Genomic DNA, 15,856 nt, shown 5'->3' on the forward strand with positions numbered 1-15,856 from the left:
GAGAATAGGTATTAATTCTTCTTTAAATGTCTGGTAGAATTCTCCTGGGAAGCCATCTGGCCCTGGGCTTTTGTTAGTTGGGAGATTTTTGATGACTGCTTCAATTTCCTTAGTGGTTATAGGTCTGTTCAGGTTTTCTATTTCTTCCTGGTTCAGTTTTGGTAGTTGATACATCTCTAGGAATGCATCCACTTCCTCCAGGTTATCTAATTTGCTGGCATATAGTTGCTTATAATATGTTCTTATAATTGTATTTCTTTGGTGGTGGTTGTGATCGCTTCTCTTTCATTCATGATTTTGTTGATTTGGGTCATTTGTCTTTTCTTTTTGATAAATCTGGCCAGGGGTTTAACAATCTTGTTAATTCTTTCAAAGAACCAGCTCCTAGTTTCGTTGATCGGTTCTACTGTTCTTTTGGTTTCTATTTCATTGATTTCTGCTCTGATCTTTATTATTTCTCTTCTCCTGCTGGGTTTAGGCTTTATTTGCTGTTTTTTCTCCAGCTCCTTTAGGTGTAGGGTTAGGTTGTGTATTTGAGACCTTTCTTGTTTCTTGAGAAAGGCTTGTATTGTTATATACTTTGCTCTTAGGACTGCCTTTGCTGTATCCCAAAGATTTTGAAGAGTTGTGTTTTCATTTTCATTGGCTTCCATGAATTTTTTTAATTTTTCTTTAATGTCCTGGTTGACCCATTCATTCTTTAGTAGGATGCTCTTTGGCCTCCATGTATTTGAGTTCTTTCCGACTTTCCTCTTGTGATTCAGTTCTAGTTTCAAAGCATTGTGGTCTGAAAATATGCATGGAATAATCCCAATCTTTTGGTACCGGTTGAGACCTGATTTGTGATCTAGGATGTGATCTATTCTGGAGAATGTTCCATGGGCACTAGAGAAGAATGTGTATTTTGTTGCTTTGGGAGGGAATGTTCTGAATATGTCTATGAAGTCCATTTGGTCCAGTGTGTCATTTAAAGTCTTTATTTCCTTGTTGATCTTTTGCTTAGATGATCTGTCCATTTCAGTCAGGGGGGGTGTTAAAGTCCCCCACTATTATTGTATTGTTGTCAATGTGTTTCTTTGCTTTTGTTATTAATTGCCTTATATAACTGGCTGCTCTCATGTTAGGGGCCAGATATTTACAATTGTTAGATCTTCTTGTTGGATAGACCCTTTAAGTAGGATATAGTGTCCTTCCTCATCTCTTATTACAGTCTTTGTTTTAAAATCTCATTTGTCTGATATAAGGATTGCCACCCCAGCTTTCTTTTGGTGTCCAGTAGCATGGTAAATGGTTTTCTACCCCCTCACTTTCAATGTGGGGGTGTCTTTGGGTCTAAAATGAGTCTCTTGCTGACAGCATATCGATGGGTCTTATTATTTTATCCAATCTGATAGCCTGTGTCTTTTGATTGGGGCATTTAGCCCATTTACTTTCAGGGTAACTATTGAAAGATATGAATTTATTGCCTGCAAGGTGACTGTTACTGTATTTTGTCTGTGTTCCTTTCTGGCCTATGCTGCTTCTAGGCTCTCTCTTTGCTTAGAGGACCCTTTCCAATATTTCCTGGAGGGCTGGTTTCATGTTTGCAAATTCCTTTAGTTTTTGTTTGTCCTGGAAGCTTTTGATCTCTCCTTCTATTTTCGATGACAGCCTAGCTGGATATAGTATTCTTGGCTGCATATTTTTCTCATTTAGTGCTCTGACTATATCATGCCAGTCCTTTCTGGCCTGCCAGGTCTCTGTGGATAGGTCTGTTGCCAATCTAATGTTTCTACCTTTATAGGCTACATATCTCTTCTCCCAAGCTGCTTTCAGGATTTTCTCTTTGTCTCTGAGACTTGTACGTTTTACTATTAGATGCCGGGGTGTTGACCTATTTTTATTGATTTCCAGAGGCGTTCTCTGTGCCTCTTGGATTTTGATGCCTGTTTCCTTCCCCACATTAGGGAAGTTCTCTGCTATAATTTGCTCCAATATACCTTCTGCCCCTCTCTCTCTTTCTTCTTCTTCTGGGATCCCAATTATTCTAATGTTGTTTCATCTTACCGTATTGCTTATCTCTCGAATTCTGCCCTCATGATCCTGTAGTTGTTTATCTCTCTTTTTCTCAGTTTCTTTATTTTCCATCATTTGATCTTCTATATTGCTAATTCTCTCTTCTGCCTCATTTATCCTAGCAGTTAGTGCCCCCATTTTTGATTGCACCTCATTAATAGCCTTTGTGATTTTGACTTGGTTAGATTTTAGTTCTTTTATTTCTCCAGAAAGGGTTTCTTTAATAACTTCCATGCTTTTTTCAAGCCCAGCTAGTATCTTTAAAATCATGATTCTGAACGCTAGGTCCGACATTGTACTAATGTCCATATTGAGTAGGTCCCTGGCAGACGGTACTACCTCTTGTTCTTTTTTTTGAGGTGATTTTTTTCCATCTTGTCATTTTGTCCAGAGGAGAATAGATAGATGAATGAGAGAACAAAATGCTAACAGGGTAACAATGCCCCCAGAAAATATACTCTAAACAAATCAGAAAAGACCTGAAACCAGGGGAAAAGAAAGGGAAAGAAAGAAGAAAGAGAGAAAAAAAAGAAAAAGATAAAAACAAACAAAAACAGAACAAAACAAAAAAAAAAACAGAATATGATCAAATATGATCAGGCTGGTGCATAGATCAGTACCATACACTAGATTTTGGGTGTATTTTGGTCTGTTAGAAGAAGGTGCCTCCGAAAATTTTAAAGAAAGAAAGACTTATATATGTACAAAATGAGCGTTGATACGATGAAGGGATGGAATATGACTGTAAAGATGAAAATTATAAAAAATTTTATAAAAGGAATTGATAGGGTAAGAAGTTGTTTGAAAAAAGAAAGAGGAGGATTTAAAAAAAAGAAAAAAAAAAAGGGGGAGAGAATGTGATCAGGCAGGAGACTAGAACAAAGTCATAGATTAGATCTTAGGGTGTATTTTGATGTGTTAGAAGAAACTGTATCTCAAAATTTTAAAGAGAGAACAACTTATATGTATATGACAAAAATAAGGGTAACTACTATGAAGGGATAGAGTATGACTCTAAAAATGAAAAATAAAAATGTTTTTTTAAAAAGGGGATTGATAAGATGTTGGATGAAAAAGGGAAAAAGAAAAATTAAAAAAAAAAGACAGTTAAAAAAAATTAACTTTGAAAGACTAAAGAATCATGGTAAAAAAAGCCATGAATTCTATGTTCGGTATTCCCCTAGCCCTGGAGTTCTGCCGTTCTTATTGATTGGTAAACTTGGTCTTGGCGGGCTGTGCTTGCTGATCTTCTGGGGGAGGGGCCTGTTGCCGTGGTTCCCAAATGTCTTTGCTGGAGGGGGAATTGTCCTGCCCTTGCCAGGGGTGGGCTAAGTAATCTGCTGGGGTTTGCTCTCGGGAGCTTTTGTTCCCTGCAAGCTTTCTGTACAGCTTTGGAGGACGAGAGTGAAAATGGTGGCCTCCCAATCTCCGCCCTGGAGGAGCCGAGAACTCAGGGCCCTGCTCCTCAGTGTGCCCCCAGAGAAAAGCAGTCAATCACTACTGTCTCCCCGGCCTCCGTTCACACTCCGTGCTCACCCAGCCTGTGACCAAGCATTTCTATCTCTGGCCCCTGACCCCGTGCGGAGTCTCCAAACCCAGCAGATCCCTGCAGTGCGCTCCCGCGCCGCTCCTCCCAGGGGAGGAAGGGGCGTCTCCCCGGATCTGCCGCTTGTTGGCTCCCTGCTGGAGGAGCAGTGGCCCAAGTGTATCGCCGATCACAGTTTATGGCAACCCCGAGCTCAGAGCCTGCGCCTCGGCTCCGTCTCTGCCGCCGGCTTCCCCGCTCTGATACCCAGGAACTCTGCCACACCCCCGGTCTTTCTGTGACCCTTTCAGGGTCCTGAGACCACACTGTCCCGCGAGGGTTCCACCCCCCACTTAGCCACTGGAGTGACATCCCTCCACGGAGCTGACTTGGAAACGTTCCAATTTTGTGCTCCACAGCTCTATCACTTGCCAGAAGCAGCCGACGGAGGCCCCCTCCCCCACCGTCTATCCTCCCAAATATCGCCTCAGATTCACTTCTCCGCATGTCCTACCTTCCAGAAAGTGGTCGCTTTTCTCTTCAGAGAGTTGTTGCTATTCTTTTCTTCGATCTCCTGTTGAGTTAGTAGGTGTTCAGAACGGTTTGATCCCTAACCAGCTGAATTCCTGAGACCAGACGAAATCCAGGTCTCCTACACCTCTGCCATCTTGCTCTGCACCCCTCTCCCTGAGGATATTTAATTGTGATATTGGCAGGTATGTTATAACCTCAAGTACAAACATTATGATGTGCCTACATTTTCTTTTCAACTTTGATACTGAATAGCATGGACTCAAGACACATCTATTTCCTGTAGTTATTTCTGCATAAAGTAATAGGAAGGATTGTTGGCAAATAATATATGTTCTATCATATAAAATTCATCCTTATCACATTTATTTTCTTATCATTTGGAAAGGTAGGGTAATACTAACTGCTTGACGATTTGGGCCAAAATCGGTATCCAGTCTTTCAGAGAGACAGCATCCCTTGCAGAATAATGCTGGGATTGGGCTAAGTAAGCAACTGTAAATATAGAGAGCAGGAAAATCTACAGAGGAAGAGGAAAATGATGCTAAAGAGGCTACGGAAAGAATGATTTAACAGCAGGCATTAAAGGGATGATATCCGGTTGCTAAAAATGACAAATATTCTGGAATGTGAGGCTCTCATCCCTAATCCCTGCAGAGTCTTGAAGTAAAAGATCTACAACAAAGTGGCTGCTTTTTAATCACTGGCCTATGCTGAAAGGTGATAGTGTCAATGTGAAAATTTATATTAGCAATCATATTTTTAAAAGAAGGATATTATTAGAAACTATAAGTTTTCTACATTGGCAACTTCTCTCAAGTAGCTATACTTAGCTACAGAAAAACCGAGAGACAAACGCCTCTAGCAGCATTATCTAATCATGCTTGTGGCATTATTAAATCTAAGGACACATAATTCCAATTAAAGGTCAATGTAAATGGTTTCTTTTTTTTTTAAAGATTTTATTTATTTGACAGAGAGAGACACAGTGAGAGAGGGAACACAAGCAGGGGGAGTGGGAGAGGAAGAAGCAGGCTTCCCGCGGAGCAGGGAGCCCGATATGGGGCTCGATCCCAGGACCTAGGGATCATGACCTGAGCAAAAGGCAGACGCTTAACAACTGAGCCACCCAGGTGCCCCATAAATGGTTTCTTAATAGACTGTCCTAGCATCCTTTCATCTTTGAAGACATCTTGGATCACAGTGAAAATGAACATGTCCCTTTTAGTTTGATACTCAACAAATCCGTGGTTTGGCCTCTTTGCTGATCTAACTGGAATGGGAAACAGAGGGACATGGAAGCTGAAGCTGAGCAAGGGGCTTTGGCAGTTTTAAGTTAAGCAATCTTCTGAGGTTCACACTGCTAACACTTTTGAAACTAAACTTTTATCTCTCCAATAGAAAATGCCAACAAATGGAAAAGAATCAGACTTATCCCTTGAAAGGAAATTAGCTAACCTAATTCCAAAGCCTGTAGTTTGTAAGATAAGTGTACCTGGGCTTTTCTGTACGTATGTAAGGTGTATTTTACTATATGACAATATGGCATGTGTAAATGAGGACACACTTGTGATGTATTCTATTACATTCATGTAATTTCTCCAGAATTCTGTTTTGACTGGCTGGGCAAGAACAGGAGGAATCAGGGCTCTCCGTTCCTCATGCTCAACCCCTTAGCCCCAAAGACATCCTCTCAAAGTAAAGAACCCAAACTTAAGGGGAGGAAAAAAGAAAGGAGAGGAAAAGAAAGAATAGGAGCCACTGAAAATAATCTGCAGGATCCTTTCCCTCGACTCTGTCGCCAGTTTCCCTGTTTCTATTAAACTCTCCCAAGCTCCTTTGCTAATATTGCTTCTTCAATTCTAGATTCTATTCCCTGTTAAAGTAGAACTCTATTTATAATTTTATTGTCAACTACTGAGAAAATAAGGCTTAGCAACTGAGACTTGCATTTGTAAGAGATACACTGGGTCCTCTAATGACAGGTAGCTAAACCACCTGAGGCGGTGGGATGATGAGAGCTCTGGGCTGGCTCCGAGCCCAGCTTTGGCACTTTCTAGCTTGAGAAAGCTTGGGCCAAGTGACTCAGCCTCTCTGGGCCTCAGATTGAGGAATCTGCAAAATGCGGGGGGGGAGTATCAGCTTTAAAAGGGTTGTTTTAAGGAATAATTAAAATGGTGACTGTAATGCACCTATTATTGTACCTGCACAAGAATATGCTTGATAAACCTTCGTCTCTGATCTCTATTGTCCCCCTTCTTCCTTTTACTGCCCCCCTTCACCTTCCTGCCCCTTCTCGGCTCTTTCCTGCCCTTCACCACACCAAGAAAAATCGCTGCACGCTTGGTACAGGAGACCACCACACATGCCAGGCCCTTGGTGTTTGCTTGCAGATACATTGTCCACACGTTGTATGCTGCCTCAGATCCTCTTCCTCAAGCCTGTCTCTTAGGCCCTTGGCCACTGGCTCTTGGAAAGTCCTGGAATCTTCTGCAACCCCTACCTCAGCCTCTGTCACTCTTGCCTCATTTCTGGCACCTCCGCCTGTCTGTCTCTCCCGTGACTCCATCACTGGGTTTCAGAATGGCTCCATTGTACTCAGCACAACAGAAGGCCAGACCAGACTGCAGGGGATCTACAGAGGCTTTGGTCCTCTGACCGCTTCTAATCTGAAAAAGGACCATGGAATGGGACAGAGATTCTGGCTTCCCCAGTAGCTGCCTAAAGGGATCAGATGGTGTCACTTCCTGTGAACAAACTTTGACCACAGTCAGCAGAAACTGCCATGGCACAGGTGCACACACCCTTCTCCCCTCCTTGCTTCAGGAGGCAGTGCGAGTGGCCTGTCCAGAGATCTCTGTGAGGCTGAAAGACTAGCTGTACTCAGTGGAGTAGCGTCCAGCTCAGTAGAGCATTACCTCAGGGATGATGGTGGTGCTGGCATTTTTCCACGCTTCCGTGGCTCCTTTCCCCTTCCCCTTCACTCTTGCATCTCTGAGATCCTATTTCCCAGTAATGCACTAGCCCTTAAGCCTTGCTTAGTTTAAAGGTTTCCAGGAAACCTGTGAACTACATCGTCCAGGCTTTCTTGCCAATGTGTTGGATGGTGTTGGCAAAATGCAAGGACCTAATGGGAAACCGAAGAGAAGGAAAGAAGAGAAGCCACGGTATCCTCTCGGGTCATCTCAGGAGTGGCTGTGACTCCTCCTTGTGTCCCTCTGGCCCGGGGTGAGGATGATTCCTGCTGTTGGTCAACTCTGAGGTGCCCTGGGCACCCTCGTTCACTTACATAACCAATTTCTTATATTAAATTCCCTCTATCAAACAACCTGGCCAGGGTTCTTTTTTTCCTGTCTGAACCCTGATTAATATAACACACAACCATAAAAAGTTTGATTTTATTTAACTATGTTTATGGAATGGTTAAAATAAATTTGTTTCTGTAAGATATTATATGTGTAAGATATTATATTTATATTTCTAAAAATCAGTAACATAAGAAAACTGGACTTTTAACTACTTTGAGGGAAATTACCATAAAAGAGTTCTATGGGTTATCACAAAAAGAGTCAAATCATTTATTTTAGCACTTTAAATGGCATTTGATATTTAAAATGAGTACTCCTTTTCTAAACAGTGTATTTCCCAGTTAATGCAAGTGCAAGTCCTACAATCACCTTGCTCGTTGTTGCCTCTCTCCTGTTTTTGTAGTGGCTACTGAGGGATCTGGCTCTCTGTATCCTGGGCCTGGTAGGTGGCAAATTGGTGGTGTAAGAATATAAGTGCTATCATTTGGTAAATGGGATTCAGATTTCATTTGTTTCCATACCTCCCTTGGTACTTAAGGGAAACAAACAAACATTCCACCACCACCCCAACCTCCACTCCAGGTGCCATTGAGAACAGGCATATTTTCCTCCTGCAGGGTACAAAACAGTTCTAAAATTAGACCCCAAGAGATTTGCATTTATAGTGAGTGCTCTATAATGGCTCTGAGATGATTTCTGGGATCTCCTTCAATAACAAACACTGCATGGGTGTAATGCAAACATGTTGCCAGAAATACTTTAGTATCCAGGCATAGAGATGTATGCAGACAGCCTTTCTTCTGAACTCAGGGAGGAAAGGCCTTTCTTCTGGAATGTACAAAGCAGAATCCACATGGTATGTGAGCCCCCATCCATGGCCTGCCAGCAATCACAGGGATAGCAGGGAATTGTGAAAGGCGGCTGGAGTTCAGAGAATCTTTAGAACAATTTGTTTTCTCTTGCCAGGTTGGTTGGTTTGTTTTTCTTATACTCTGAAAAACCCAACTTTGTAGTTCTATAAACTGTTTTACAGTGGTTGTGTGAGGCATAGACAATGCTAACACACAAGCTGGAAAGGCTTGAGCCAGACATGTGATACTCTTTGAGTCACAGAAGTCCATGAGCTCAGGGCTTCTCTTTTGTCCCGATGGTATGACCTCTGTCTCAGATGTCCTATTTCCCCACCATCCAGAAAGGATGACAAACATAGAATCCAGTGGTCTGGCATCTCGTGGAAATAGTCAAGAAGTTATGGGCCTCTGGATTTTAAACCACCAGACAGCCTCATGTGAAAGAATTTCATCAGGACAAGAATCAGAAATGGGATTCCTGGGGAGGAGCCCATACACACTGGTGTGGTTGCAGCCATGCTTACACTGCTGAAACACTTCTGTGCAGAGAAACTCGGTCTCTTCGAGCCTCCTGAATGCCCCATGCTACTCCAGCCTTACAGGACTCCTCGCCCATATCTTCCCAAGATCCAAGGACTAACCCTGGGCTTGGCAGGAGGCCTCCAGGACCCTGTCACAGCACCAGGAAGGAGTCCAGTCTGATTGGTTAGTTGTCATGACAATTATTACGTACTTTTAATATCACATCTCCATAGAAGTCACAAGATATTTAAAACTAGGGTGAATAAAACGAATGTAACCTTGTGTGTCAACTATACTCTAATAAAAAAAATAAAATGCAATCAATCAACCCTTCAATCAAACAAACTGGGGTGAATTGTCTCAGAAGTCTGTTGCTTCCTCAAAGTGGCCTGTATCACTGAGAGTTTGAGTCCATCATGACAGCTCTTCAAAAAGATGTTGCAATTTCCAAATCCTCTGCCTTCACTGACCAGTGGAGGTGAGGCTCTTCCAGTTTCTGCAGCAGCACTTCTGCACACTCCCAGACCCCTCAGTGTACCTGTCAGGGCTTCTCCCTGCAGGGGCGGTGCACAGCTCCCAGGAAGGGCAGGTGGTGGGGCGGCATGGCCGGAGGGGCCAGGCCTCCCACAGCGTCTACTCCAGCCCAGCTGTGCCATGTGACATTTACGTGACAGCCTGTCTGCTCCCAGAGCTGAATCACAGCAAATTAGAGAGGGGAGAGACCTAGCAGGTCATTTAATCCATCCTCCTGCCAGTTGGCCATCACTGCCCCATGCTCGATTTCCTAGTGCACCATAGTGTTTGGTTTTAAATAGCATGGATGCAGGGAGGGCTATTTCCATGCTTTCTTCACTGAGAATTCTCTCTAGCTCACCCAGCCAAAGGCTCAATATTTGATGTTTATTTACTCTACTGTTATGCATACAGCAATACTGTGGTTACTCACTTGCCCCAGGCTGATAAAAAAAAGCTTCTAAGAATAATTAGGAAGTGAGGACTCTCTCTTGGCTACAAAATGCCAATTTCAGGAAAATCAAAGAATGTGGTGGTCAAAAGAGAAACAATAAGCAGCTTCTGTGTTAGCACATTTCAACTTCTTTTATGTTCATTACATGCTTATTTTGTACTGTTCAGCTTCTGCTTTCTTTAACAATAGCTACAACTCTGACTAAGCAGTATCATTGGTTTTGGTTTCCACATTTACTTCTGTTTCAATTTTTAATTCAAGTATTTGTCCCCTTGCTTTCTATATTGGGTTGAAGATTCCGGCTCATCACTGCGATTCAAATAAGGACTATTCTTAAATATTCGAATGGTTTGCCTATTTCATTTCCTAATCTTTCTTTGTTTTTCCAATTTTAGCTAAACGCTTGACACACCCTTTCTGGACAGTCTTGTCTAAGAAAAATGTCTGTTTTTCTTTACATAGGCCCATGCAGGTGGCCTCCTCCTGTCCAAGAATGCATCTGTGGCTGGCTTACCTTAATTTGACCCTTTAAGCAAGGCTCACTGCACACAGACCGTACCACTCCACTCTTGTTCATTTGGATTTTGTAATCATCGATGTTCAACACGCCTTCGTGCCAGGTTCCAACATGTACGTAGTCATAGCGATTAGCTTCTGTGTACTGCAGATTCATGATATCATACCTACAAAGAAAACAACACATGTGTCTTGGAGAGTATGGACATGATGCAGAAAACAAAGAAATTTGGTAAACAGATAATAGAAGGGAGATAAGAGCAAGAATCATCCCACGTCCTAAGGCCTGTCAATATTTTATTTCGTTTCTAATGTTTCCTCTGATTTTCCAAAATGTGTGTTTCACTCTGTAGTCTCTGTGTATTGTCCATATCTGCTAAAGAATGTATTACTCTTGTACTTTTCTCTTTGCTTATTCTCCCCCCAAATAATCTTATGTGTGCTCAGTTGAATACCATCTCCTTCAAATCATTATTCACTAAGTCATGATTCTTGAGAACATTAATTTCTTAACTTGATTAATTTCATTCTAATGTCCTTTTTCACAATCAGTTGTCATTTTCATCACGCTGGATTAAAAGAAGTGAGTTTTACCAAGTCTGGAAACTATTTTAGGTGCTAATAAAGCAAGAAATCTGAGAAACACAGCTTTAATTAACAAGGATGTTGAGGATTTAACATCTTGAGCACTGACATTTAAACTGGTCTCTTCCTTGATTAGGACAAACATTTCTGAATCTAAATAATCAGTGTCAGATATTCCAGTAATTTCAAATGCTGCAATACTACACTATGGAAAAATCTACATTTTGAAATCCTCACTGCAGCTTGAGTGTGCTCTGGGGGACAGACCTCATCATTTTTCAATGTTGGCAATGGAGAACATTCTCCAAAGCGATGAAAAGAGCACAGGACTTGACATTAGAATGCATAAGCTAGAATCTCTTTTCTAACATTTTAGCAGTAGATTATACTACTTAGGAATGTCACTAAACTCTTAAAGGTTCCGGGGTTCTTGTGGGGATTAATTAATATAAGTCATGTAAAAAAACGATTTCACAACTGGGACAAATGCATATGTAAGGCAATATCACTATATCATTCATATTTGTATTACTATGAATGCCCTAAAATACTCTGGTTATTTTCACTACCAGAAGAAAACTGGAGAACAAAAGCTGTCTCTCTCACAGTCATTGGAAATCCTCTGGCATTCTTCAATCTCTTCTCCATGTTGCTATTAACTCCAAGTAAGCTACAACTCATGTGGCAGTTTCCCAAAAATGTATTCCTGATTCCCCCTTACTGGCTCTGCAAAATGGGACTCTTTTTGCTGCAGTACCTGTGCAGTTCTCACTGTCCTGCACTAGAATATAAGAGGCATGGTCTCTTGCTCTTTGTGCTTGACCTGAAGAAATAGATGGCAATTACCTAACATGTATTCCTCTTCCTCCCCTCTCAACCCCCAACACGCTTACCTAATTCATTTTGCAATTCTTTCTCTCTAAACCTGATTCACACTCAGAGTCCTCCTCAGCCCAGCACTCCAGGAAGCTATTGTCAACCTTAGTTGGCATCCAAAACCTATTGGCTATATCTGACTTAGTTCTTTGTCTAGACAACTAATATCCTTTGTTGGCTTTTCTGTCTGTTCTTAATGTGCAAATTAATTCTGCCATTCACAGGGTAGCTAGTGGCTTCTCCATATCCACATTCTGGCAATTTCTCTAAAGGGAAAGGGGACTCTGGGAGAAGAAAGGAAGTTTTTCCCCTACTTTTCCAGGAAAAAGGAACCTACCAGATGAGAAGAGAAAATGGCACGCCTAGAGCACATTATTCATCTCTTTGCTGTTCTGACTTTTGGCTAATAAATAAAGGTTCTCATTCTTCTTGTTGTGGAGCCATCCCAGCATGTTCCTCAGAGTAGCTCTCTGAGGGAAATCCAAGTAGCTATTAAGTGTGGGCTGATGGCTCCTACTCATCTTGCTGACCAATGATGCTAATCTACACCTCCAATATTCTTCCATTTTAAACTCATGGTTATAGAACCTGTTGTGAATGTTTGGTGAATAGTTCCTTTTTCACTTCCTTTAATTTTTATGTTTTACCCCATATTGTTACTGACTCTCCTTACATACTTTCAATGAAGACTTTGGGACAATGTTAGCTTTAGGGTATCTTTTTCCTATAAAACAGTTTGATGAGGAAACAGAAGGCAAGCTGAGGACAAAGCAGAAGCTGACACCCTACAAACCACCCCCCTCAGATGGGATATATGTGACATTCCTCATGCACTCCTGGATACCCTAAAGCTAAGGAAAAACAAATAGTTAACTTGTAGAGATCACAATCCTGCAAGACATGAGTCTCCCTCAATTTACAAATGTCTTAGCAATCTATAAGAACAAAGCATTTCTATCAATAACCTAGCTTCCAGAAGGAAATGTACATACAATTAAATGTCCTTATAACCTGCAGCCCATTGACAGATACTTGAAGTGGGCAGAGTATAAGGTTCTTCCAGGAAGCTCCCAACTATCTTAATGTTAATGCCTTGCTAGAGGGAAAAATAACCTTAACTTGACAATGGCAAGGGCTCTGGTATCCTGTGAGTCCTCTTTAACATATGAAAATCCTTTTGAAACCTCCCTTTCCCTTACCTCCCCCAACTCCATAGTATATAATCAGCCACCCCTCACAACCCTGCTGTAGCAGCTCTTTCTGCCCCCGGGTCCTATCCCTGTGCTTTAATAAACCACCATTTCGCACCAAAGATGTCTCAAGAATTCTTTCTTGGTCATTGGCTCAGGATTCCACCCCACTGAACCTCACTTATATTCCAAAACCACATCAAGTTTCCTAAGACTTATTTCAACCCTCGCTTGCTCTTCAATAGGAGAAATCAGTTCACACTTCATTAGCATTTAGAAACTGAAAAATTCATAATATTTTGGCATGAAAACACATTTTTCAAAAAGTTCCAAAAGCCAGAGGACAAAAATACTGAACGATACCAAGGGAAAACAGCTGAGATACTAAACAGAGGCCTTCCCCTGTGCTATGTGTGTTAACGAACACGGCTCTTTTCTCTTGACCCGAGTCCCTTCTCGGCATGTTGGCATTCATTTGGAATATCCTCATGCTGTAAATTACAATTTTATAGCATCCTCTGGATGCACTCAGTTTATGTTGCATGATGATTAACTAAAATAATTACAAGAGGGACCAAGAGCATGAATGGTGGTATGAGAGGGGATGGAAGCAGAGGGAGGTGGTTAAAACAAACTGAACACAGATTAAGCTGACCAGTTTCAAGCATGAGGAAGTGATCCTTGAAAAGGAACCCAGGGGAAAGCTCATGATTTGAATATGTAATTACACATGGAGGAAAAACAAGCTAAAACTGCGTGCCTATATTTTGGATAACTTACAAATAAAGAGAGCAGGAGGAAACTCGTACACAGGGAGTGTCTAAAAGGCATCTCGTCCTGTACTGGGCACACTGTGTATGTCGTCTTAGAGAATCATGAAGGTAGGTTTCCATTCCAAATCTAACAGTTTATGGAGCCTAGTTTCCAGTGGAACCCAGGATGACAACCATGGGCTTGAAGGAGAGAGTGCTCAGTGTTCTGAGCACTCAGGTCCATTTGTTCCTTCTGGTACTGTTTCCCTGAGTGCCCGGCACCTGGAAGCTTTCCACATCCCTAGGCCCTAAATCATTCCATCCACTCCACTCACATTTGGATCTACATCTCCTCCTACCTAACTGGCAGCCTGGAAGGAATCTGATAAATTCATCATTATTTGAATATTGTCTGAGCACTGTCTGAACACAGAACTTTAAGCTTACATGAAAGGAAGAGATATGTTGGGAATTACTTAGGGTCAGCTAGTCTCTAACAGTACCTTTGAAATGACATTAAGCAGGCTGCCAACATCTTTGCCTAATTTTAGGATTAGCTAAAAGGCAACATGATGTGGCAAAAAAATTTAAGTGTCAGACTCAGACAGCACTGCCTCTACCAGCTACTCACTGCATGAATTTAGGTGAGTTTCTTAGTTTCTCTGACACTCAGTTTATCATCTGTAAAAGAGGATAATGATATGCCTATAGCAATGAGGATTAAATGATTTGATGTTCCATTTTAACACAACATATGCTTTCCTAAAATTTCTCATTCTGTAAAATCATATACTGAAAGATAACAGGGCTTAAGAGAGGGGAAAAAAAAAAAAAACAAGATTGTGGGCATACTGAATAGCAGCCAAGCTGAGGGCCTTTTTCTTTCCTGCAGCAGACTTTAATCTTTTCCCACGATTCTGATTATCCTTGCCTAGAAAATTTCATATGAATGAAGACAACTGCTCCTTAAACTGACATCATTCTCTACCAATCACATGTGAGCTAACTGATATTATAAAAGCAGCGGTTGCAGAACAGACTGTATATAAAATGACTTGGGGAAAAACATATATATTTGTTAGGTTTAATTTTTCTTTGCTTCCTGATTCTTTGGAAGCCATAGAGACTTGATACCAGAAAGAAAATTCTTTTCTTTTTTGTTTCAAGAGACATGTTAGTAGGAACCTAAGTTAGCCCAAGGAAAGGGGATACACAAGGAGGACTTGGTTCTCTTCATGTATTAAGCTCTTTTTTTTTTTTTAAAGATTTATTTATTTATTTATTTGACAGAGAGAGAGAGAGAGAGAGAGAGCACGAGCAGGGAGGGCAGGGGCAGAGGAAGAGGGAGAAGCAGACTGCCCGCTGAGCAGGGAGCCTGATGCCGTACTGGATCCCAGGACCCCGGGATCATGACCTGAGCTGAGACAGACATGTAATGAATGGACTGAGCCACCCAGGTGCCCCATATATTTAAGCGCTTATTAAAACTTTACACAACCAGGATGGCCTTGGGAGCAATTGATCAGAAAGATGCTGGTCTGGTGCTGGAACTGCCAGGGAGGAGCCTGCTGCTCAGGTGTAATCTTATCCTTTTCTTGGGCTTGTAGGAGGTCCCATGCATTCTGAGAGAAGGGCCAGGGTAATAGCTGGGTAGGGGGTTGGCACCGGAGAATACAGAATTGTGAATGCTTACCAAGAAGTTTTCAATGTTTTACAACATAATTTCCATCTAAGATTAGCCCTGTCTTTTGAACTTTCAGTTGTATCTATATCCTTATGACCCCTGGAAACCAGGGAACCAAAGGGGCCAGAGTTGCCATCTGTCTAGCTAAGAGGATCACAAGGTTATTCGAACCATTACAGAAAAGACTGCTTTACCTTCCAGGAGCATCCCCTTTCTCATCAAACCACACCTCCTCTCCAGACACACCGATGAACGTGGACTTGATAAGGAAGTCCAGGAGTTTGCTGCCGTCGATGGGCTTCATGGCATCACAGAGGCCCACATGGCCTGGGCAGAGGGCGTGGTGCATGTTCTGCAGCCCGTGAGCCATGGCATAGATGGCATTGATGACAAACCCCATCTTACTGTCCTGGACATAGTTTTCTTCTAAGCTTTCATTGCCTGCAACACAAAAACAGACTGCTTTCAGGGTGGTGATAATGAGGTCTAGGAAT

At 41.9% G+C, this 15,856-nt stretch overlaps 1 protein-coding gene across 3 annotated transcripts in view; it reads right to left on the bottom strand.

The window, feature by feature from the left end:
• The window catches only part of GRM1 (glutamate metabotropic receptor 1), a 432,450-nt gene that overhangs the window by 63,929 nt on the left and 352,665 nt on the right, over positions 1 to 15,856 (bottom strand). For all 3 annotated transcript variants that reach the window (XM_028103377.2, XM_028103378.1, XM_028103379.1), the window contains exons 4-5: positions 15,557 to 15,803; positions 10,274 to 10,442 (exon numbers count right to left, since the gene is read on the bottom strand). In XM_028103377.2, the coding sequence (XP_027959178.1) occupies positions 10,274 to 10,442; positions 15,557 to 15,803 (416 nt within the window). The remainder of the gene's footprint in view (positions 1 to 10,273; positions 10,443 to 15,556; positions 15,804 to 15,856) is intronic.

The sequence above is a fragment of the Eumetopias jubatus genome, unplaced genomic scaffold (genome assembly GCF_037043125.1).
Source record: "Eumetopias jubatus isolate StellerSeaLion01/CBP00866 unplaced genomic scaffold, mEumJub1_p1.0 scaffold_6, whole genome shotgun sequence".
Lineage (NCBI taxonomy): Eukaryota > Metazoa > Chordata > Mammalia > Carnivora > Otariidae > Eumetopias > Eumetopias jubatus.